Here is a 22,561-nt window from a genome sequence, read left to right as displayed (position 1 = left end):
TAAAATCGCACGTATATTTAAAAGAGAACTACAAATTACAAAAACCACATGTGAAAAAAGTTGTTTTACATGTACAAGTCTCATATTAAAATGTATCACATGAAAAACATTACAGTAATTGGCCCTGTGCATATGGGATTGCCTTTAAAGCCCAAACTATGATAAATATAATTGGTTTTCTTTTCTACATCATGCCATTTATGCATGTAGGGTTTCCAAATTAAACTATGACACGCCTTCCATTTTCTGTAATACACCAATAGTTGCAATTCCTGCTTAAATAAGGGCATGTTTTACAAAACAAGACAGGTGGTGTGGTATAATTTAATTTTGTTGAGATGTTGAATAAAAGTTTTGTAAAACACACATAGACCAATCAGTTCAGTCCCAAAGAGTACTAAATGAGTGATTTTGCATCAGAAAAAGTTTTGCACTGAAGATAGAAACTAACTGTCAACAGTGATTTCTGACCTTTGAGTCAAATTGGGTCCACTTGAGTGGGCAGCCACCTTTCGGAGGAACTGTGGGGGCAGCAGTTGTGTTGACAGGTGCTGAGTTTCCTCGTTTACAAATGGACTTTTGCTCTTGGCCACAATTACAAGTACGCCAGAAGCCTGTAATTACAGCAGATAGATGATGTGTGACATTTCACCAGCAACATTTTACTTAATCTAATCTTATCCAGAGCATTTTAATTGTCATTCTTCAGTGTGCAATTACTCACCCATATAATAAGTCATGAGAACACAGTTCTCATCAAAGGCATCAGAATTTGGTTGATTTTCATCCCATTTTTGTAATGCCACTGGAGAACCATCCATCCACCTTAAAGTACACATGGTTTAGTAGAAGCAGAATGTGAAATCATGCAAACAATAATGAGAACTTTACATTAGAACTCGTTATCCAACTTGTTTCTGTTTTGCATGGTAAATAAACAGAATACAAATAAAATCTAGAGATGTAGCTGTAAATCCCCACATAAAATCAAGAAATAACAGCATAAAAATGTTTATGAGTTTAACGAGTGAATTAAGGGGAAATAAAACAAACTGTTATGCTATTTAGGCTGCCAGCCTGCCTACTGTGAGTGCCAATAATATAAAAAAAAGAAAAATCTATAGGCCAAAGCATTGTCTCTAACCTCCTGATTCACTATATAACATTGAATGGAATTCATTGATACTTACCAAAATGACCCATCAAGATCCACTGACAAACCTAAATAGTAGGACCCATAGCTTCTGGAAACCTGTAAACGCACACATACAGAAATACACACAAGCTTTACAACCTCCTTTTCTAGTTTGTAAATTCTTTCAATATGAGTAAAATCTGACAAGTTTGTTAAGCAAACAAATAAACATCTACCTGTTTCCATAAGAATAGATTTTCATCTTTACTGGTGACAGATACCAAGTCACCATGCCTCTGCTGACAGAAGTGACGAGCATCCTCCATGGACAATGAGTCTGTGTTCACAAAATACTGATTCCCTCTCCACACAAGCCAACCATCTGAAGTGGTGTTAAAGTCTGCAAAGGTTTTAGAAACATATTGACAATTTATGTGTCTTTTTTTTTTTTTTTTTTTTTCCTGTTATACATCTTTTACAGCATAAAATCTTGATGTCTAAAGAAATGTTACACAACATAAAAGTGAATAGTTTTTAATGGTACCAGCTAGAAATGGTAACATTTCTCACACCAAGTGTCCTGTCTTTTTGTTTGGTTAAGTTTTTTTTTTTTAAGTTTTAAGAAAAGAGTAAATTGGTCTGCTCAAGTAGATCGAAAAGGGTCAAAAGTGACTGAAGTTAAACCAGCCATAACTAGTTTCCAAATATGTTGCATTTTATGTGTTTGTCACCTTGGGAGTGTGTATGGTTAGAATGTCAACTTACCTACCGCAGTATTTTCTGGAGGTGGTTTTGGAGTCACTCCTGTAAGGCCACAAACAAGTGTTAGTTTAATGTAGAAAGAAAGCGAACAAATCTGCCAGTCCCCCTACTCTGTACTCTACTTTGAGTCTTGTAGATAGATATTGTAAACCAGAAAATAAAGCATGGCAGTAGCATGGGCACACTGAAGGTTTGACCACTCATACTGTGAGTTACTATGAATAACAGTTTGGTCAACAGTAACAGTATGTAGAGTGTGTCTTGCCAAAGTGAGCAAAATAAGGTTGCATTGATTAATATACCAGACATACTTCTCTAGATCTCTCCAGATCTTACGTTCTTGTAAAAAGTATTTGCTTTTTAAGTTTATACAGGTGTTGTACATTATAGAAAACATAACAAAGGTTAAAAGGCTGATTTTCAGCATTCATAGAGGTTCACATTTGTATTAGATAAACAGTCTGGGATTTGTAGTCAATTGTATACATAGCCCCTCAAATGTTAGGACAATGCAGCAGGATAATACTTTTAAATATATATATTGTCAATATAGACCAGCTAACATATAGACTTGGCTGGGAAAGTGACTTTATTTACATTCATGTTAACTTATCCTATTACTCTCTCTGTGGTCCAATTAATCACATTGGTGATTTGACCATTGTGATAGTTTCACTTGATTGTCCTGAGTTAATTGATTTGTTAATTTGTTACCTCTTCTGTCTGTTGATTTCTTATTATGTATTATTGTGAAAGTCTAAACTAAACAGAAATGCTGTTTATTTGTTCCGTCTTGCCTTTTTTAAATATCTGATCTGGTTACTGGTCGAATCAACAACTCTGCTGTTGTTGGGAATGGGTTTGTGATAAAGATATGTTTTGTGGGAAGCTTTGCAGCATTGTGGAAGGCAATCAAAGGCATGAAAAAGCATGCATGCACCAGTCAGTTTTTCCTGGATGAAAAATGGAAAATATAAAATGATTTCTTTTTAGAAGAGACAAAAGATATTTGACGAAAAATAAGTAACTTTTTCAACTGTACCTGCACGGATCTGACATAGCCAGTCATTGTAGCTCTCACAGTTCAGATCGTTCCAAGACCCAGCGTCATCCCAGTTATACACTCTGAATTCAGCACAAGATTCATCATTATTGTGATTGTTTGGCTCTCCTTCCTGCCAGTGCTGGAAGTTTACCTGGAATAAATAAATATGGAAAAAAAATTAGAAAACAATAATATATGTTTGGGGTATCAGATTAAGTTCTAAAAAGTAAAACACAGTTAACTAACCGGGGATCCATCACTCCATGTAAAACCAGTGTTCGTGTCAGGAATATGAAGTCCAATCCAGGCTTTTCCATGTCTGCTGTACAAAAGTTATAAATTATTTATGAATGCAACCTTATTTTAGCATGTTGTCGCCGTGTCAAGGCAGGACGTAACTGAAGCGATGAGTACCGGAGCAAAGAACTCAAGCCATCTCAATAGCAGAGTAAATAGTGTATTCTATTTCATTTTACTTTTTATTTATTCACTGTAAGTATGAAAAAGTATACATGTATACATGGTAGTAGTATACATGGTACACTCAAATGCCTTTTAAGAGCTAGTTTTTGAGTTCAATCCTCTTGCAAACAGAGGGATCTAATAATCAGTATTAATGGGTGCTATATTTAATGCTGCATGCTGTCTGGGTGTCTGGTGCTTCAACTTCAAAGTTAAAATTGTTTTATCCAGCTTATACCTTCCAACAAGTAGCTCAGAAGCGCTGTGAATGCTGAGCAGGTCTCCTCCAATGGCCCTGCAGTAATCCCTGGCCTCAAACCAGGTCTTCTCATTTGCACGAGGCCCTGTGAAAAACTTGAACACAAGAATGAATGCCTGTTTAATGTAGTCCAGGTATCTACATCAGTAGAGTAGATAATTTAGATAGACTTGTTTATATTTATTTTAGCCAAGATGTGTGTATCAGCGAGAGAAAAACTCATTTATTTCCTTAAAAAATATATATATATGCGACATATTTCTAAAACTACAATAGTTTTGTCACTTTGGAGCAGCAGAATTTCCATATTATCATATCATATATTCTGGAATGATATACTAACAATTGTATATCATACCATTTGCATATTTATTTATATTCACTCTCTTTTAGCTCTGTTTATGATTCACCAACTCCTGAAGCAAATATCGGCCTCTTTAGCTGCCAAATGCTAAATACTGTTTACCAGCTGGTTGCTAACTTTGTGTGTCTGTTGTGTCTTCACATCGCTGTGTAGATGTGCTGTGTCGGTTTGACCGACACAGACACACATGCAGCGACAGGATGAAGCTCTGCATCCACACAAAGTGCGGCTCCTTCCCGCAGGGTTGTGCGGATGTGTGTAACCAATGTGTGTAACCACTAAAACAATCAGAAAATAATGTTTTAATTCCTCTGATTCACGGCTGTGTTCCTGCCAGCGTGGCTTTCTCTCATCATTCACTTTCTAGCTCGTTCAACCTCTGCTGCTTTCTCTCTTTCTGGCTCGTTGAGCCGGAGAGGAGGGAGTGCTTTTGCTTTATTTGAATTGCCTGCCGGGGACATGTTTAATATATCATGTGATTGTGGCAGGACACTGGTCTTGTGTTGTTGGTATTAGCAGGCAGGTCTATCATGTTTTAATTTTGTTCAGCTGAGGTTGACCTCTGGTTGTACCTTGGAGCACATGTTTCTTGTTCCCACTCGAGTCCAACCCTCCTCACACTGAGGAGGGGTTTGAGTCGGGGGTGCAACGGTTACAACTGCCCCCTCTGCCAGGTGTTTGCAGATGTACTTTTCCTGATTGGTGCAAGGCAGCAGATCCCATAGTCCGGCCAAAATCCCAGTTGTCATGGCAACACAGCCCTTTTTGTAACCTTGAGTCGTTGAGGGGGAAAATTGTGGAATGTAAATTGTGGAAATGCTGTTTATGCCCTCTATTTTACAGTAAAGATTACATTGCATCTTTCTCCATACCTGGCATTTCAGAGTTCCAGTGAGTAAACCTCACTGAGTCTGTGTTTGTCCACACAAACTGATCAATGTCTTTTTGGTTTGAGAGGCCTAGCCAGAAGTACTTCTCTGGTCTCATCCCCACCAAGCTGACAAGGAAGGCATTATCCACCCTGAAAATATTTACAGCTTTTTATGTCTCATTGAATTATGTGAAATATACTGTTAGGTACTTGCAAACACTGTTATACCATGGCTCTTAAACACATGACTTGTTCTCACCCATTTGTAACATCAGCTAAGTAGGAGTCTGATGTTTTACAGTCCTCTTTAGCTTCATCAAACGTCTTTGTCTCTGTTCCTACAAAGTAGCAATATGAGCCATGTCTTTTCCACCCCTGTAGAAAACCGAGCGCTGATTAGAACTGATAAGTTGTTATTTTAAATTGAACCATATCCATTTTGTTCATAAAAGACATTGGATTTACACGAGACAGATGCTTAGCTGACCTCCCATTGAACGTGGTATTAAAACCAGTTCTCAAAATAAATTTCTTTGTTTAATCCTGCACTTTGATTACCCAGATGGGTACAATAAAGGACATATACTATTTTCATATATTACATTTAAATGTACTCACAGCTTTGCAGCCTATATCTACATCTATTTCATCTCCAGTGCTTTCAGTGGCACTCTGCTTCATACAGATAAAACCATGTTTCTCATCACACGAGCGATCCGCCCAGTTCCCATTCTGCAAGAAAACAACACTGTAAACAATTGCATTCTTGTGGATTGGATGTGTTGGATAGATAGACTACATATACTCATATTCACAATGCTCTCTCTTTCTCTTCTGTTTTTGTTTCTGGGTGGTAATAGGATAGAATGTTTTTAGCACAAATGGGATGGATAATACCAGGATGCCTTACCTCTCCCCTGATGAGAATGCAGTCCTCTGTGTCAGTGGAGACAGACGGTTTCCCAAACTCCCAGCTGGTGAAGCTGACAGTAGAATGGTCACTCCAGTCAAACAGCCCCTCTGTCTTCCTGTCATTCAGTCCAATCCAGAGCTCATCAGAGGTTCCTGCAGTCAAGAATGTACCGCATGTCAACCAGTAGAAAACATTTTACATTGTTAACATTATGTTCTACAAACTGAAATTAATAAAACTATTGGTACAATGTAAACATTGGTAGACATGGATAATTGTAGACATCCTTAAATCAGTCAGCAATAATACTAATAGATCATAATACACTTGCATATACAGTGTATACACGTGTCCTCCCTGCCTATTCAGACTTACAGAGTTTTTGGTATTTGTATATTGAATACAAAAAAGACTTTGGAAACTCAGTCTTAATGTCTTTTGTCTTTACATACCAAATCCAAGTTGAGAGATGACAAAGCTTTGGTCCTCCACATTGCGAATGCTCACTAAGTCTCCGTCTTCTTTGCGGCACTCTCTCTGAGCATCAGACCATGTTTGCAAAGTGCGATGAAGGTGGAAGCAGTGGCCATTGTAGGGAATCCAAGGGGCTGAACAAAATCCTTGCTCAACTGATGAGCAAAAGATAAAGGGGATTGATTGACTGAAATCATAGAGTAAACGTCATCACATGAAACAGCCAGAGGACGTTAGAATAAAATTGAGCAGAATATGGTTCTGTACTTTGTGGAGGAGTTGGTGGGGCCTTGTCTTTGTAGCAGATGTAGCCAATTTTCTTGACGCAGGATGAACTTTGCCAAGAGTGCTGCCCAGCAGAGTCAAGAAATGCACAGTTGTGTCCCGGATTAGGAAGTGGATTTCCTAAAACAAAAGTGAAGATTCATATTCTTCGCATCCTTGAAAATCTCACTCTCTATTAGCAATGTATTTGTTCTCTACCAACTCCTGAAGGAATTGTCTGTCTCTTTCGCAGCTTTTTTTATCTTTGAAATCTCCCTGTGTCTAGAAACAGTGCCTTGAGGGTTAAACATAACATTTATGTTTCAGGCTGTTTTATTGGAGTAGTACTTACCTGTACTCCATCTCAGATAACGGAAGGGCTTCCCATCAGACCACTGCCAGCCATGTTGTGGGTCCAAGACCAGCCCGATCCAAAGTTTATGTTTTCCTGATCTCAATAGTGCTGTGTGTTTAAATGTGTTTGTGTGGTTGAGAAGAACATGAAAAGGAAAAGGACAGAGTAAATAAATTGTTCCTCTTTTCCGTGTTGTTCTGCTTTTTCATCGCAACAAGTCAGCAAAAAGACAGAATTCAAGCTCTAGCACAACAAAATAATCCGAACACATCAAAACATACAAGGGAAATCTTACAAGAGGAGTCATGTTCCTAATAAGTATCAGGTTAAAACAAACGCAGTATGTATCAGTGTATCTAATAATGTTTAATATAGTCATGCTGTATAAATTGAGCAAGATTGGGACACTTTAGTTCCTATGAGACTTTCAGTGTGCAACCAAAGTGCAGAGGCTTCACATGACTCCTGAACAAAATGGATTGCACAATCTCTCCTCTGTGCTCACAATGTCACAATGATCCTTGAACTCAATGTTTAACGCAACAGTATGTAGACCTCAAGCTTCTGGAGCAATTTTTCCTGAAATAACTGGTGTCTTAAAAGTTGACGTGTAATTTGATCAAACATCAATTTGAGAAGAATGTGTGCAACAAATAACCGGTCATCATTTTGTCTATGATTTTCTGTTTGCTTATTCACTAAAACAGAGCTACAATTTTTGTCCCTATTATCCAAATGACTAACAATAAATAAAGAAAAAAAGCAATAAAATCTCATATTAGAAACACCTAAAGCATGGAGATCTGTACTGTGAACAAGATCAATCAAGTCTTACCTTTCTAAAACATATTTAAGAATATTTGTATGTTTATTCTAATTCTAATATCCTAATGAAACAGATACTGGCAACTAGACTGCTTATTTAACATGTTTTATACTTCTTTAGAATTGATGCATTAAACAGCAGTTCAAATGGCTATCAAAAAATGGTGCACATATATGGTCATGTACAATTAAAAGCATAACATAATGGAATACTTTTTTAAGATCTTTTTGATTGAATAATAAAACAGTTTTAACCCATAATATAAACAGTTTTTAATATCATTATTATCTAACCACTGTTTTGGGTCAGTATCTGTTTCAATACAAGCAAACATCCACCAGGTGGCATCTTACCTGAGACAATAGCCTGCTCAGTAACATCAGTAACACTGAGCAGGGAGGCCCCCTGCTGTTTACAGCTGGCGTCAGCCTGGGCCCGAGTCAGAACCGACTGTGTGTTGAGCTGGTAATATGCTCCTGTTACAATGTTCTTCTCCCAGTTGTCTGATGCTGTGCGTCAATACAGAAACAGAGAAAACAAAATACTTTAATCATCTAAATATTTTAATTGTATTACTGCAGCCTTAAATGTTGCTCTTATATTGAGAGCTATGTGTTAAGCATCAGATATGTTAATTAACTAGTGAACAACAACTTGTAGTATAATCTAATGTGTGCTCCGAAACCAAATTAATTTGCCTGAAGATACATATGTGTGGTTCTGGTATGTGCATCAATCATGCTTTTTACTCACTGTAGTGAGATTAAAATCATAAATGCAGTACTCACAAGTAGTTGGGCAGTTTCCCCATTGTTCGTGTTCATATTTTGTTTCAACCGCACACCAAAGTCGCTTTGTTGAGGAGTCGTACGTAGTGCAGTCTCCAAACCACCGGTCTTTGTACAGGAAGGGAAACGAGCAGATCTTACCAAACGCATTTCCCTCAATGGTGTAATATTCTAAAAGGGAAAAAAGAGGTTGTTCACATGAAAACTTAAATTGAACTATTGCTTCTCTTAACTACAGATTACTCAAGGCGTACACAACCGAACTCTAGTGAGGAGGCTCTTGATGCACCATTCAAGTTGATCAGACGTCACCTGACACTAAGTATCAATAATTTTGTAGGTGTTTGATGAATCCAAGTAAAAATCATGCCTATTTGCTCATGTATTCTGTTGTTCAGTCTTAAGGCTTGGTTATTCAGTTTTTATACTGTACCTCTGTATGTTCTGGAACAAGCACCGCTGGATGTCCCTGTGATTTTGAAATCGTTATTCAGCCCGACAGTTTTTGAGAGAGCAATTGTTTCATCAGGTTTGACTTCAATGTACAACTGTTGGCCTTTGAGGGCCAGCAGAGTTTCATTCTTGCATTCCCACTTTTGTAGCTCACTCCTGTCGTCACAATCGTAGAGGCTTACTTCACTCCCTACACTTTTGCCCTGAGCTCCAAGGCACTTTTTGGATGAGGTAACAAAAAGACGATCACCGGTTGTCCAGCGCATCTCAAGGCAGCGGGTTGATCTTTTCAGCAAACAGAAACCAGTGGCCTTGTTAGTGAGTGAGAATGGGGAATCTGCAGAGAGATGTAAAAAAAAAATACAATACTGTGACCGATTAGAAATGCACTCACTTCCACAATACATACTTAGAACATAGCCCTTACATGCAGATTATGTCACATAAGAAAGCTTGAGTGCATACTGTACCATTTCTTGTTGAACATTGAGATGTTTGGATGAAGAGTACAAAGGCTGCTAGAGTTATCCTCTGGGTCAGCATTCTTCTGATAAGTCTCAGAGTAATAGACATTGTCCACGCATTGCAAGCAGATGACTTATGAGCATGGACATGCAAAGGAGGGACTCTTAATACTACGGACACTGTCAGTTTTTTTTTCTTCTCATTGATAAAGTGTCATGTTTCAGATTGGCACATTTCAACATTAGCTACTGGTGAAAAGGGGGGGTTGGAAGGGAAGTAGGGTCAGCATAGACAAAACACACACACACACACACACACACACACATACACATAGTCTTGCTTGCACGGATGTCACCCTCCAGAAATGACAAAAAGTGGCCCCACTCACTTCCTGTCCTGGAACAAAATGATGTGTAAGAGATTTATGTTAAACATGACTCATCAAAGTCAATGGTCAAGTGCAGCATCAACGCTCATATACTTTGATGCACACTCCTGATATCTGCCACTGGTGTCTGCCTGGGCTCTGGCAAGAGCTAGCTTTTCATTGCAATACAGAGTAAAATAGGGATGACATGGATGTTATGTAACAATAAAGAGAGAAACTTTTAAAGAGTATGATAGGTCTATAGCAGGAAGAACTGTGTCAAGCTCTCTGTTGGTGATGGCATGATTTTTTTCATTTATCCATACAAGTTACTAATGTACTGTCTTTTAATATGCCCAATTTACAAACAACAATCATGCCATATTATTAAAGGAACCCTTGGCATTTAGATAATTGGCAACCTGCCCTGGTATATCTGGTACCTGCTCAATAGAGAGAAAAGGCTGTGAGAGTGCTGAGGGCTTAGTGTGAGGCATGAATCAATACATCAGTCAGTCAGTCAGTCTGTTACTGCATAATTATGTACTATATATACTGTTGAGCCGTTGTATCTTTGCTATAAAACTATCAATAAATAATGTTGGAAAATAACTGCCCGATCAGAGCTGACTAGGCTTTGAATCCATATCCACTTACTCCTTTTTAATATTAAAGTCTTAGTTTGCCTGAACATCCTTGCAACCTCTTAGTAACACCCAAAAAAACACTGACTTCTACTTTGCAATACCCTACTGCCCTCTTAGAAGTCATACTTAACACCCTAGTTTTCAACAGTGTGTGATTGCATTAAAGGTGGCTGAAAGTCACTTAACTCAGTGATAGTCTACACATTAATATTGCCATGATGGCTTGCAAGGTTATTCAAGCCGAGTGATATTGCACTGTTGCTGATGAAGAGAAAATTTTGTGCATCCTGAGTGTAGCAACACAATATCCTGTTAGGGAGCAGAGGCATTCAGCTTTGCCATAACATATATCATAGCATTTTGTATTTTCACTTCCTCTTAGATTATTCTCCTTTTTGGAGCTGAGAAATCTGCTGAAATATGGACCTTTGGGACTGCAGTGATTGTTTCTAGAAGACCTGTAAGGATGACTAGTGTAGTTTTATACTGGTGTAGTTCCTGATTATCTTTTTACCACATTAAATGTGTGACTTTTGTCTTCCAAAATGGTATGGGTCATTCTTAATTGATATAGTTATAATAGATGAAAGGGGAAAAAGGTGTCACAACCTGCTTTAAGATTTGATAAAAAGTGGACTGCTCTGCACTGCGTTTATCTTCAGCATGCCACAGACGCGTTCACCATGCTAACAGCCTCTTCTGATTCCCGGTCAGACAGAGCATGTTTTAGCAAGCTGGGATGGCTTTTGTTATTGTTGATTTTAATAGTTTCCCTGTTGGGTAATCTTAATTTGGGTGCTTTGTGGCCTTTCCTGTCTCTCTTCCATTAACAGAGTTATTACTTCTCCCTTTTCTTCCAATAAATCCCTGAAGAAACACAAAACCTTGGCTCAAGCACTATAATAGTATGCTGTTTGTGGGATGATGTCATTGTGTATTGGCCAGTCAGACACACCTGACAGAGAAGTCAGTTTACAGCCCCTGCAGTGGAAAAAGTTAAAGATGGGTCAGTTATTTAGTTATTAATTGTTTGTTCCAGAAGCTTCAAAAGCACATTGGAATAAAGGTTATACATTTACAATGCCCAGGCTTTTTGACCTGAACTGTTACATACAGTTTTTAGTGTTTTTGGGACAAGTTTATTTTATGAGGATTTACCCAGAGCTGTTTGAGGGTTGACAAAGTTCAAATTAAAAGCTCTTTCTCCCATTTAATTTGCAGAATACCTATTAACCTCTTACATTTAAACTAGAACATGGAGGATCTATGTAATTTTCCTCGTGTTTTCTTTATCTCCCACTTTGATAAGTCAGATAAGATCCAGTAAAGCTTGACATTATCACGTACTTCAAAATGGTACAGAGAAATAAGAGCTACCCACTGTATTGTTAATATAAATACTCGTGACAAATTCAAAACTTACATTTAGTTAGGCCAGTGCCATGTTTTTAAATGTATAATATATTATATACTTCAGGTAGTTTTTGCAAAATACAGCTCTGGTTTGCCAAAGCGGAATTTCCAATGAGGGTAATAAAGACAAGCGACAGAAATGTAATGGTGAACGAATTTACTAATGAGAACTCTGGACTTTAAGCTTTCAGGGTTTTCCGATAAGGACTTGCGGCCTTTGCTCATTTTGTTGTAATAAAAGTTGCTTTATGGATCTTTCGTTTTCTTTGGGTTTTCTCACCATGTGTCATGCTTCTCCAGACATGAAGCACATATTTTTTCTGCTGTCCGGTAAGAGTCTTTATAGCACAAAATTATCTTTAAGGTTGTGTACATTATTTATGTGCATCATCCTTAAATAAGGGGTGTAGCGCTGTCACTCATATAAACTACAGAATGACAAGTATGTGCAATGTCAGTAGTGTTTGGAAAATGTACATTCATGTACAATGACATTGTGGAATGTGTCTATGGTGTGGGATAGCTTTACAAAGAGAAAAAGACTGTCATGATGGCATTAAAATGTATAGTCACATTCCCCCGTCAGGTTCTCTTCTTGTTATCTCTTTGTAACGAAAATCTCTCTGTGCAGTATTGTTGGTCATGGTGTCCTCTTGTCCTGACGGGAGGTTCAACTGTACATCGGGAGAATGTCTTCTTGCTGATCTTGTCTGTGATTTTAAGAAGGACTGTAAAGATGGCTCAGATGAGGAGTTTTGTGGTATGCTGACAGTTTGGCAAACGTTTTTCAAATCAAATCTACTTAAATTGAAGTTGTTTTAACTAAATGTCACCAAAGAACATGAGACACTCAAGAATTTAGCATTTAGAATGCAGTATTTGCAAAGGTCTTTGCCTTTTTATTACACACAAAATATACAATAATAAATAGAATAATCCGACGGAATAAACAATGCTACACTGGGAACAAGAATGCTTTCAGGTTATTTTGCAAAATCTGTGATTACTTTATCATTCATGTTAAGGTTCATGTGATTTTGAGCATCACTCCTGTGGTTGGAACGACACCAGTGCTGATTCCTACCGCTGGAGACGGCAGATGGCAAACATCACCTCAGTACCTGGACTGGACCACACCACACATAGTCCCTTTGGTAAACATTCATCTTCTCCCATGTTTCAGTTGTGTCATTACTCTATTGATAACTCATTTAAACAGTGACATATGGTGACATTTTCAATTTGTGATATTAATGTTTACTTAGATAATAAGATCTAGCCTTTGATAATAATCTTATTGGATATTTGTGTGCTGGATACAGGGCATGTCATGCATATAGATGGCAAAGAAGGAAGGTTTTTGCCTAGGGCTAAGTTGGAGTATTCTGTTGACAAGTTGGCTGCTCTGGGATGCCAGATCAGGTAGTAAAAACAAACACTGTTTTAAAGATATGTGTTTTACAATTAGATATGTCCTTGACTGACAATGCATAGCAATAATTTCACTAGGATTTTTCTTAAATATGCCAAACACCCTGTGCAAGCTGTTTCTTGTTTTGTGATCTGACAATATTTTTCAGGTTCTGGTATCACATTTACAATAATAAGTCATCATTATCATCATACCTGGAAGTAGTAATGGTCAGAGGAACCTCTGAGGAAAAGCTGCTGCCAGATATTTCCAAAAGTATGATATACGGTTGGGAGAATGCCACAGCTTTCATCGGTAATCGCCCTGGAGGATACAAGGTTAGTGAAATGTCCTGTATGCTTTCAGGCCGTTTACAGACATTGTCATCTTAAACAGTCGTACATAAACCTGCTGTGAAATCAGAGGGACAAAGATGCTTCTTGCAACAGCAGAACTTGCCTGAGAATCATCAAAATGGTTTGTTTTTTTAAGCACCAGTGGAATTTAGTGATAGTTGTCCATTCTACGGGTACATTGCAAATAGAAACTCAAGTTGTAGTCAACTTACCTCACTGAATCCGTAACATCCCCCAAAGCATTATGGGAACTGTAGTTTCTAAATATAGAGCATGATTATCTGCAGAATAGGATAGTCAAAGACAATCAATAGTGAAAAAGGGGAACCTAGAATGTCCGATTGAAAACCACTGACCTTAAAGAAAAAGTTAGGTATGACTTTTTAAAATACATTTACTCCTCTACTTATTTTGTATCTGTATATAGCTTAAATTTTACTTCAAGTTGTTATTTCATGGTGTAGCTCTCCTACACTCTCCTACACTCTCCTACACTCTCCTACACTCTCCTTTATTTCTAAATCTTTATTGTACCTCTACGTTTATTGTATTTTTCTCTACTCTGTTTTCTGTTCTTATATAACAACTAATTACCCCCAGCAGATTAATAAAACACCTTTAGGTTCAATTTTTTTCAATTTGTTTTGCTTGTCATTATGTTTACTTTACCTTACATATTCCCTTATGGATTTGTTTGGTATTACAAGTGGGAATCTCCATGCACCTAACAATTTGATTTGATTCAGTTTTTTTTATTTCTATATATGATTTATTGTTTCTCACTGTGTAACTTCTTCTAAACTTGTAAATTGAACTATACATATTAATTTGCTTCCACTATCTTTTACAATACACAATAGTAAGAAATGTAAGAGATGAATCTACAGTAATGTTGCATTCACCAACATATTTCCATGCAATGCAAAGAACCAACAACAAAAATAAACTTTATTTAGTGGCCAAATTCTTCCTAACGCTAGCTTTTAGGCCAGGCAGTCCTCACCAAAACCCAAGACATAGCCTCACTTGGAAAGTAAACACAATGCACATGTTTATGTCTTTTACATATCAACATCCAAATGTTTCAGCCGAAAGGAACACACAGGGAGAGCTGGGCAGTAAATCGATATTATATCAATGTTGTGATATGAAACTAGATATTGTCTTAGAGTTTGGATATCATAGTATCATAATATTGCATAAATGGTGTTTTTTCCTGTTTGTAAAGGCTGCATTACAGTAAAGTTATGTAATTTTATGAATTTGCCAGACTGTTGAAACTGTTCTATTTTTTGGCTTTACCCATTTAGTCATTATATTCACATTAATTCACCAACACTACAATATAGTTGCAGTATTCCCAGTAGGAAAAAGTCAGTGTTACAGCAATCTGCTTTTTCCTAAATCATTTTGAATATTGAGTTTTAGAATTATTGTAAAGTAAAACACTTTTCTTTCTACAGCTGTGGTTTTCATTCCACCCTTCATTTATGGAAGCCAGGGACTTTATGTTGGACGATATCGGCTTTGAGAACTGTGCAGAGGGAGATGTACCTGCAGGATCAGACCAACTCTCATGCGATTTTGAAAAGGACACCTGTTCATGGTACCCTGACTACACTGCCAGCCTTTTGTGGAAAAGGGAAAATAAGAAATTAAATGAAGGCAAGTATCTTACCGACAGTAAATGAGAGTTGTGTTCTAGAAATGACTTTGTGGCAACTTGCCCAGCACATTTTAGTAACATGCACAACATACTGTATTGTTGCTAATGGTATTACATGAGCACAGCCAAAATGCTTCTCAATGCTCCTTTAGCGTTTGTGTCCCTCAAAGGTCTAGTGGTCCTTTTCCCTTTAGGTTGTTAATCCAGCCTTATAAACAACTTAGTGGCCTTAGTTACATGTTAACACATATGAGCATGTTCTGCTTATTGATTATTTTATTGGATTTCTATTAGATTTTGCTACAGCTGTTGCTAATTCTCCTTAAAATATGTCAGAATCAATATATGAATGCATTCATGAGAGCAAGATGAAAAAAGTGTTTCCACATTCTCAAAAACTAAATGAATACACTATATACTGTACATATATATACATTATATTTTTTATTATTATAAATACATTCACAGTGTGTAATTTAATTTGTGAGCACACTAAGTACTTGATTGAAACAAAAATCCTTAAGAATACTCCATTTTTCACTAATTGTTTTTCCTTCCTCCGCAGGATACTACATGCTCATAACTACTGCATTCAACCTGAATATCTCATCGGCAGCCAGACTTGTAGGCTTCCCTCCTGCAGGTCAAGTCATATGTGTAAGCTTCTGGTACCACATATTTGGCAACAGCATTGGTACGTGCCTCACTGTCCATAGCTACACTTTACAACGTATTAATTAAATAGGTTATTCAGTTGTTAATACTTTTAATTGAAGTAAATCCATAGTCATGCACAGAAAAAGCAACTTCTTACGTCCATACATTTCAGATTAATTATAACCACCTTCAGCCTTTTCCACTATATTCTGTCAAGTTCTGTTATTTTTATCAGGTTCATTGAAGTTTATTACAAAGCATTCTGGTGACGTAGAGACAATTGTATGGATGAGAACTGGCACCCAGGGAAACAAATGGAGATTTGCAGATCTTACCTTCCACATTAAAGAACCAATACAGGTGCTCTTGGTGCTCCTTTAAATGTGTAAATACATACTGTACATTACATGTCAGAATTAAACTCTTTGTTATCTTTAAACTCACTCCTCATTTCATTTATCTTGTTCCTCAGTTTATTATAGAAGCTTTGGTGGGCGGTACACAAGGCAGCATAGCAATTGATAATATAATGGTGTCCAGCAGTGAGGCTGGCTCTTGTCCGGCTGAGAGAGAGTGCACCTTCCAGGGCTCCCTCTGTGGTCTGCTGCCCCAACCATCTGCAAACTTCACCTGGAGCCGGATCACAGGGACGTCCCAACCAGCCAACTCTTCAGGCCCAGCCACAGATCACACTCTGGGGACAGAGCAAGGTTTGCAACTCCTCGAGATTCAGTCTGAGCTGGCTAATTTTTCAAATCATGTCAGAACTAGAGTACAGTCTTTTTTTACCTGTAGGTATATAAAATGACAGCATTTTTAATGGTTGCTCAGACGTTTAGTTCCTCCAAACAAAGAAACTAGGAAGGCTATTGGATTTAGAAAGGATGATGTGTTGCAGTAAATAATAAATGTAGTCATTACAGATTACTTTGTGTGATCCCATTCTTTATGAAGCCACTTATACACAAACCTTTGGGTATACAAAACATATACTTTTAAATGCAAATCAGCATGTGCATAAATCCACCTTATTGTGTAGGTTATTACCTCAGTGCCCAGTTGTGGAGTCACCCTGTTGGGTCCAGAGTTGCAGTAATGACTGCAGTGATGGAGCCTACCGCTCCTGAAGGGGAATGCCTGATGTTCTGGTACTACATGGAGGGAAGTGGAGTGGGGGAACTCTCTGTTTACCTTCAAACCCCTGACGACAACAACAGTGGCCAGCTGTGGATTAGGAGTGGAGATCAGGGGAAGCACTGGAGGCACGGAAGAGTGACGCTTCTCAATCCCAGTACACAGTATCAGGTAGCTGGTAGTTATCAGATAAGGATCTTACAATTTCCTTGCCTTTCTTATTTCCTAACTTTATATTTTGTGCTTTGTACATTCAATGCCCAGGCGTTATACATTAATTTTGTTTCTTTACTTTCTTGTCTCTGTAACTGCTACTTTGAAAAGAACTAAGTTTGCTTACTTAAAGGACATTACAACTAAACACATACAGACATGCATAATGCATGTTTTACTTATTTATTTATTTATTCAGTGACATACAACACTGTAGGTGTAGCTCCATCAAATCAATAACAATGACATTAAATGTTGTTATTATTATTATTATTATTATTATTATTATTTCAAGTCTTGAAACAACACTGTGTACATTGAAAGTATTGTATGAATGGTTCCTCCTGTCTCTACTCTCTGCAAAAAGATCCTTTCCTAAAGCAGTTTTGGTGCAAGGGATTGGGGACAGTACTCATTCTGTGTAAAAATGTGTTTTTGAAGTAAAATATTTGCCTTCTGCAATCTGAGTTACTGTATCAAATGGGTATCTTTCAAAATAACAGTATAATTAGTATGAATTTCCCTCTTTTTGTATCGCAAGACCTTTCTTTTGCTGCAGCACAGCAAGGAAAACAGAAAGAGGACATTGGTACTAAACAGACAATTGTGGTTGAAAATAACACTGAATTTGCTTTAGAATGGGATCTCTATTTGTTGCCAGTATGGACTGGAGGACAGACGCTTAATAACAGACGCTTAATAATACTCACATGAAATTATTTAACATGATGTCATGTGAGTGTTGTTTTCTTTAAGTTTATATATTATGTTTAGATTAGGACATTTAGCTCAGCTTTGTCAGCAAAGATATTTTGAGATAAGTTTGACTTCCTCAATCCTACAGTACGTAAAAGACAAAGCTATGTAGAAATCACACAGGTTAACTTATAAGTTCAAATTCATTTTTCATTCTGGGTGACAGGTGATTTTTGAGGCGGTAGTTGGACCTGGACCAAGGAGGGATATCGCCATCGACGACCTCACTCTCTTGAATGATGCCTGTCCCCTGTCAGGTTAGTGGCTGCTCTAAACTTTGAACTTTAGAGTTAAAATAAAAGATGAAAATGTGTGGTCTAGTGCTTGGAGGAATTTTTGTTTTGTAAATTGTGGATGTTATTTCTTGCAGGTTTTTGTGACTTTGAAATGGACTTCTGTGGTTGGGTGAATAATCCTCCAGCAGAGTCTGGAGTGGACTGGGACTGGCTTTCGGGTGACAGTCAAGGTCAACTTATTCCAAAAAGGGACCACTCCACAAATTCTGCTTTGGGTAAGTCACAACACACATACTTTAACTACCTGCATAATTTTGAGTGTGGTATTTTGTAAGCCAATTCCTTTGCAGCGACCCATGCTTAAATCCAACCTGCAGCCCTTTGCTGTCCATCAACTTTTAATATTGAGCGAAGGGAAAAGCCCCAAAAATAATCTTACATAAAAACGGATAGGTACACAATGTTTTAAGTCTGTCTTTATTAACATTGAAACAGGTTGTGTTTGCAGCAACCATTGATCCTTATGCTGGCCATTTAAAAATCACGTCCTAATGTAATTTCAGTGTAAGTGATGGAGGACAACAATTACGGTGCTTCTGTAGATAAGGCTAAAGAAGTCTGAGTTTGACTAAATAAGTGTATATATTTATAAGTCACAGTCTAATAGGTATAAAATTCCCTATCTTTCATGTCCACACACAGTGGTTCCTTGCTGAGCTTCGGTAGATGGATACTAACATTGAGAGGCAATTTCAAACTAAAGATATGGTAACTTTGGAAGACTTTTGGAACCTAGTTGATTAATTTACCTCAGACTGAATAGGAAGAATTATTATAGCAAGTAAAAACTGTTTCAATGTTCACATAGGAACCTACCCTTTAAATGTTTCAAAACTTGTAAGTCAAGCATTCAAATACTTCAATACCTCAGTTTATAGATCAGCTGGGAATGTACATGGGGGCTAAGCGTCTGAGTATGATGCCTCTAACCCTTATGATTAATGAGCCTCTCAGACTTCAGGTGACTGAATATAGACATAATGTAAATTTAAAACGCACGTGCAGGATGCTGCTGGAAAATGTTTCTCCTGGATATTTTATGTTTTTTTTCTCTCTCTCTATAGGCCACTTTGCATTTTTCACACCCTCAAATTCTAAAAAAGAAGAAATTGCCCAACTGGTGAGTGAGACAATGGAGGAAGTAGACCGAGCTTGCCTGGAGATCTGGCACCAGGCCAATGGCTGGTTAGCTAATAGTAAGTACAGTCTTTTCTGCTTTCATTTAAAGGTCACGATTGTTTAAATGTGTGTTGGAAGAGTTTATGTTTTTGACATCTATTTTTACAAACATTGTAAAGTTATATTTGGTGGTTGGTCAATTACTGTAATCGCTGTAAAACTTCAGCCAAATATAACCCAGACACCAAAATGTTTATTCTGTTCAGCCAGATTTAGCACTTGTTATAAAATCAAATATGACAATTGATTTTCAAAAAAAACCTTAAAGAGATGCCAGTGATGATTACAATAATCAAGTCACAATATTCCAAAACACACATAATTAAATAAATAGTTTTTGAGTCTTACATTTTCATATTTAACTCTATGTAATTCAATTTCAATTCAATTTTATGCATAGTATCAAATCATAACAAGAGGCATCTCAAGATACTTTACAGATAGAGTAGGTCTAGACCACATTCTATAATTTATAAAGATCCAACAACTCCAGTAATTCCCCCAAGAGGGAGCATTTAGTGCAACAGGGGTGAGGAAAAAATCCCTTTTAGGAAGAAACTTTGGTGATGAGAGACCTAGCTTTTAGCGAGAAACCTCAGACAGACCCAGGCTCTCTGTGGGTGGTGTCTGACAGTGCCGGTTGGGGGTGTGAGGAACAATGGCAATTATAGTCACAATAAAGGTAATGTAACTATGAATGGAAATAGTATGTGTAGTAGTTAATGAAACATAAATGTAAACAAATCATACTTACAAACTGTGTGGAATAAAATTAATTTCCTAGCTGCAAAGCAACTGAAGTGGGCAAACAAAGAGGAAAAGTGTATGATGCGGGTCCTTATTGGGGTGGGATAACCTGTAAAGGTGTATTGCAATTTACTATATTACAGCGCATAGATTACATAGCACACACTGCATGTACGCATGCAAAAAGGGGGCCTACAAATAAAATGATGCAAATATCAGAATGATGTCTTATAACTGAGAGGGCTTCTGGTTATGCATTGGTGCTATAATCCTCATGTTTGTGTCTAATGGAATGATCAAGAAGAAGAAACATTCTCAAAACCTGACAATAAACGCAAATTTCGACTTGATGATGCATTTTGGTTCTTCCAGAGCCCTCATTTATTACACTGACAGTGTTTGTGAATGAGACTGCTGGACTGCATCCAGTATGGAATACAAATGGATTCATGAATAACACGTGGATCCAAGACAGGGTGGATTACAATGCATCAGGGCGTCACCAGGTAAGGTGAAATGTTTAATTTAATAATAAAACCATGATCACGTTTCTTGAGAAAAAAAGATAAAGTGTATATTTGTATATTAACTTTCATCCTTAATCACAGATTATTTTACAAGCCAATTATTCTTCCTCAATGGACGGAAGCCTTGCCCTGGACGACATCCACATAATCAGGGGCAGGATTTGTGATGACATTATCCCAACTACCACTCTGAACCCTGCCACCACAACCACCAGTGCTCCTGCCTCCGCAATAGACTGCACTTTTGAGCAAGGTGACTCATCAAACAAAGGAGACTGTGAATTGTCTCGTATCGTCTATCATAAAGTATCAAGGTCAACATTTGATTGACTCAATAACTGAATACCAAAGGAAGTTATAAGATTTATAGAAGATAGAAGATTTTTTTAGCTACAGTAGACTACTACTAAATTATTGAATACAGTAGCTGTTAATGTGAACTGTATATCTCCATTGTTCTGCGAATATTAGAGTTTACTTAAGGCCATTTGGATATTTGCAAAAATGGTGTTGCCTGTGTTACAAATTAAGTGTTTTAATATTTAAAATGATATCTTGTAAAACAGGTCTATGCAGTTGGCTCCAGGATGTCAGTGGTGATTTGAACTGGACTCTCAGTAGCGGGCTTCAAATGGACCAGCCATGGGATGGACCTCAGTATGATCATACTGTTGGAAATAACCAAGGTATTGACTAACACCATAAGTATTTGATTAACACTGGAAGTAAATAACAATTTGATCGAAATACAAGCAATTTCAAGATATTACCTTTGGTTCTGAGAAAATCTATGGACTAAAATGTTTAATATTATAATCAGTGCTGTCGGTACAACGTGTTGCCAAATGGTTCCATTGACAAGACCAAAGTGATCTGTGTGTTTTGTCATGAACTGAGCTATCATCGCAGCACGTCCAGTCTGAAATACCACTTCATGGCCAAGCACACAGCTGATGCAAATTTTCCGCCCTCTCATTAAATATTTTTCACCTCTTTATTGATGGAGAGTGTTACATTGTGTGACATTATTTGCTCCAAGTGAGAATGTTGCGTGTGAAATTGAACAATACAGTAAGCTACATGCCAGTTTTGTTTTCAATAAAAAAACATTTGTACAAAGCAAGCCGATGCACTTTTCCATGTTGATAAGACCATTAAAATGAGAAGAAATATTTGGGACAAAAAGAAATCGAGGGACATTTAGAATAGATAAATATGTGTGATTACTTGCGAGTTAACTGTGACATTAATGCAATTAATCGCGATTAAATATTTTAATTGTTTGACAGCACTAATTATAATCAAAATAATTGGGGTGGGAATCTCCTGGCACCTCACGTTTCAATTTGATTCCGATTCAGAGGCCAACGATTTGATTCTAAACCGATTATTGATGCAACAAGTTTTTTTATGTACATTGCCATGCGTAATTTACAAAACCAAAGACATATAAATCTGAGTTTGTTAGATTTTGACATATATAGTTTTTCATAAACAAGTTATAATGAAATCTTTTGTCTACTGAGGTTTTCAATTTGTAGTCATTTGTAGTCTTCAGCCCTAAACATGCTTGTGAAAGTAACCTTCTATCTCAGTGATCTTCCATGTCAGAGGCTCAGTCATGTTTAAAGGCAGAGAATCGGCTTCTTAGAACATGAAACATGAGGTGGTCAGATGTAATAAGATAAAGTATATTACAGTTTTTCTCCATTGGTTTGGCTCATTTCTTGAAACAGAAATTACATTCTCAAAACTC

The 22,561-nt window shown here is 37.3% G+C and overlaps 3 protein-coding genes across 5 annotated transcripts in view; 2 read left to right on the top strand and 1 right to left on the bottom strand.

The window, feature by feature from the left end:
- The window catches only part of mrc1b (mannose receptor, C type 1b), a 43,345-nt gene extending 33,689 nt beyond the window's left edge, over nucleotides 1-9,656 (bottom strand). For 2 of the 3 annotated variants that reach the window (XM_034886686.1, XM_034886687.1), the window contains exons 1-20: nucleotides 9,442-9,656; nucleotides 8,952-9,308; nucleotides 8,519-8,689; nucleotides 8,084-8,239; nucleotides 6,902-7,012; nucleotides 6,553-6,690; nucleotides 6,264-6,440; nucleotides 5,809-5,963; nucleotides 5,517-5,630; nucleotides 5,158-5,273; nucleotides 4,900-5,048; nucleotides 4,600-4,799; nucleotides 3,643-3,758; nucleotides 3,189-3,264; nucleotides 2,940-3,093; nucleotides 1,901-1,939; nucleotides 1,372-1,535; nucleotides 1,191-1,252; nucleotides 725-825; nucleotides 472-614 (exon numbers count right to left, since the gene is read on the bottom strand). In XM_034886686.1, the coding sequence (XP_034742577.1) occupies nucleotides 472-614; nucleotides 725-825; nucleotides 1,191-1,252; nucleotides 1,372-1,535; nucleotides 1,901-1,939; nucleotides 2,940-3,093; nucleotides 3,189-3,264; nucleotides 3,643-3,758; nucleotides 4,600-4,799; nucleotides 4,900-5,048; nucleotides 5,158-5,273; nucleotides 5,517-5,630; nucleotides 5,809-5,963; nucleotides 6,264-6,440; nucleotides 6,553-6,690; nucleotides 6,902-7,012; nucleotides 8,084-8,239; nucleotides 8,519-8,689; nucleotides 8,952-9,308; nucleotides 9,442-9,544 (2,802 nt within the window). In that variant the 5' untranslated portion in view covers nucleotides 9,545-9,656. The remainder of the gene's footprint in view (nucleotides 1-471; nucleotides 615-724; nucleotides 826-1,190; nucleotides 1,253-1,371; nucleotides 1,536-1,900; nucleotides 1,940-2,939; nucleotides 3,094-3,188; nucleotides 3,265-3,642; nucleotides 3,759-4,599; nucleotides 4,800-4,899; nucleotides 5,049-5,157; nucleotides 5,274-5,516; nucleotides 5,631-5,808; nucleotides 5,964-6,263; nucleotides 6,441-6,552; nucleotides 6,691-6,901; nucleotides 7,013-8,083; nucleotides 8,240-8,518; nucleotides 8,690-8,951; nucleotides 9,309-9,441) is intronic. The other variant, XM_034886688.1, reaches the window with a different exon arrangement.
- A 2,455-nt stretch (nucleotides 9,657-12,111) lies between these two features.
- Nucleotides 12,112-15,342, top strand: LOC117953589 (MAM and LDL-receptor class A domain-containing protein 1-like). Its single transcript, XM_034886737.1, has 6 exons — nucleotides 12,112-12,193; nucleotides 12,495-12,623; nucleotides 12,889-13,017; nucleotides 13,186-13,285; nucleotides 13,444-13,612; nucleotides 15,094-15,342. Exons 1-6 carry the CDS (start codon nucleotides 12,112-12,114, stop codon nucleotides 15,319-15,321), a joined length of 837 nt encoding a protein of 278 aa, XP_034742628.1. The 3' UTR covers nucleotides 15,322-15,342.
- An 84-nt stretch (nucleotides 15,343-15,426) lies between these two features.
- si:ch211-106h4.4 (MAM and LDL-receptor class A domain-containing protein 1) overlaps nucleotides 15,427-22,561 on the top strand; it is a 25,464-nt gene continuing 18,329 nt past the window's right edge. Inside the window, exons 1-11 of the mRNA XM_034887469.1 lie at nucleotides 15,427-15,466; nucleotides 15,862-15,990; nucleotides 16,189-16,313; nucleotides 16,426-16,663; nucleotides 16,993-17,258; nucleotides 18,223-18,313; nucleotides 18,427-18,567; nucleotides 19,417-19,548; nucleotides 20,651-20,784; nucleotides 20,887-21,058; nucleotides 21,372-21,491. Of these exons, the coding sequence (XP_034743360.1) occupies nucleotides 15,427-15,466; nucleotides 15,862-15,990; nucleotides 16,189-16,313; nucleotides 16,426-16,663; nucleotides 16,993-17,258; nucleotides 18,223-18,313; nucleotides 18,427-18,567; nucleotides 19,417-19,548; nucleotides 20,651-20,784; nucleotides 20,887-21,058; nucleotides 21,372-21,491 (1,588 nt within the window). The remainder of the gene's footprint in view (nucleotides 15,467-15,861; nucleotides 15,991-16,188; nucleotides 16,314-16,425; nucleotides 16,664-16,992; nucleotides 17,259-18,222; nucleotides 18,314-18,426; nucleotides 18,568-19,416; nucleotides 19,549-20,650; nucleotides 20,785-20,886; nucleotides 21,059-21,371; nucleotides 21,492-22,561) is intronic.

The sequence above is a fragment of the Etheostoma cragini genome, chromosome 12 (genome assembly GCF_013103735.1).
Source record: "Etheostoma cragini isolate CJK2018 chromosome 12, CSU_Ecrag_1.0, whole genome shotgun sequence".
NCBI lineage: Eukaryota > Metazoa > Chordata > Actinopteri > Perciformes > Percidae > Etheostoma > Etheostoma cragini.
Note: the sequence above shows the minus strand (reverse complement) of the source record. Positions and strands in the feature narration are given on the sequence as shown.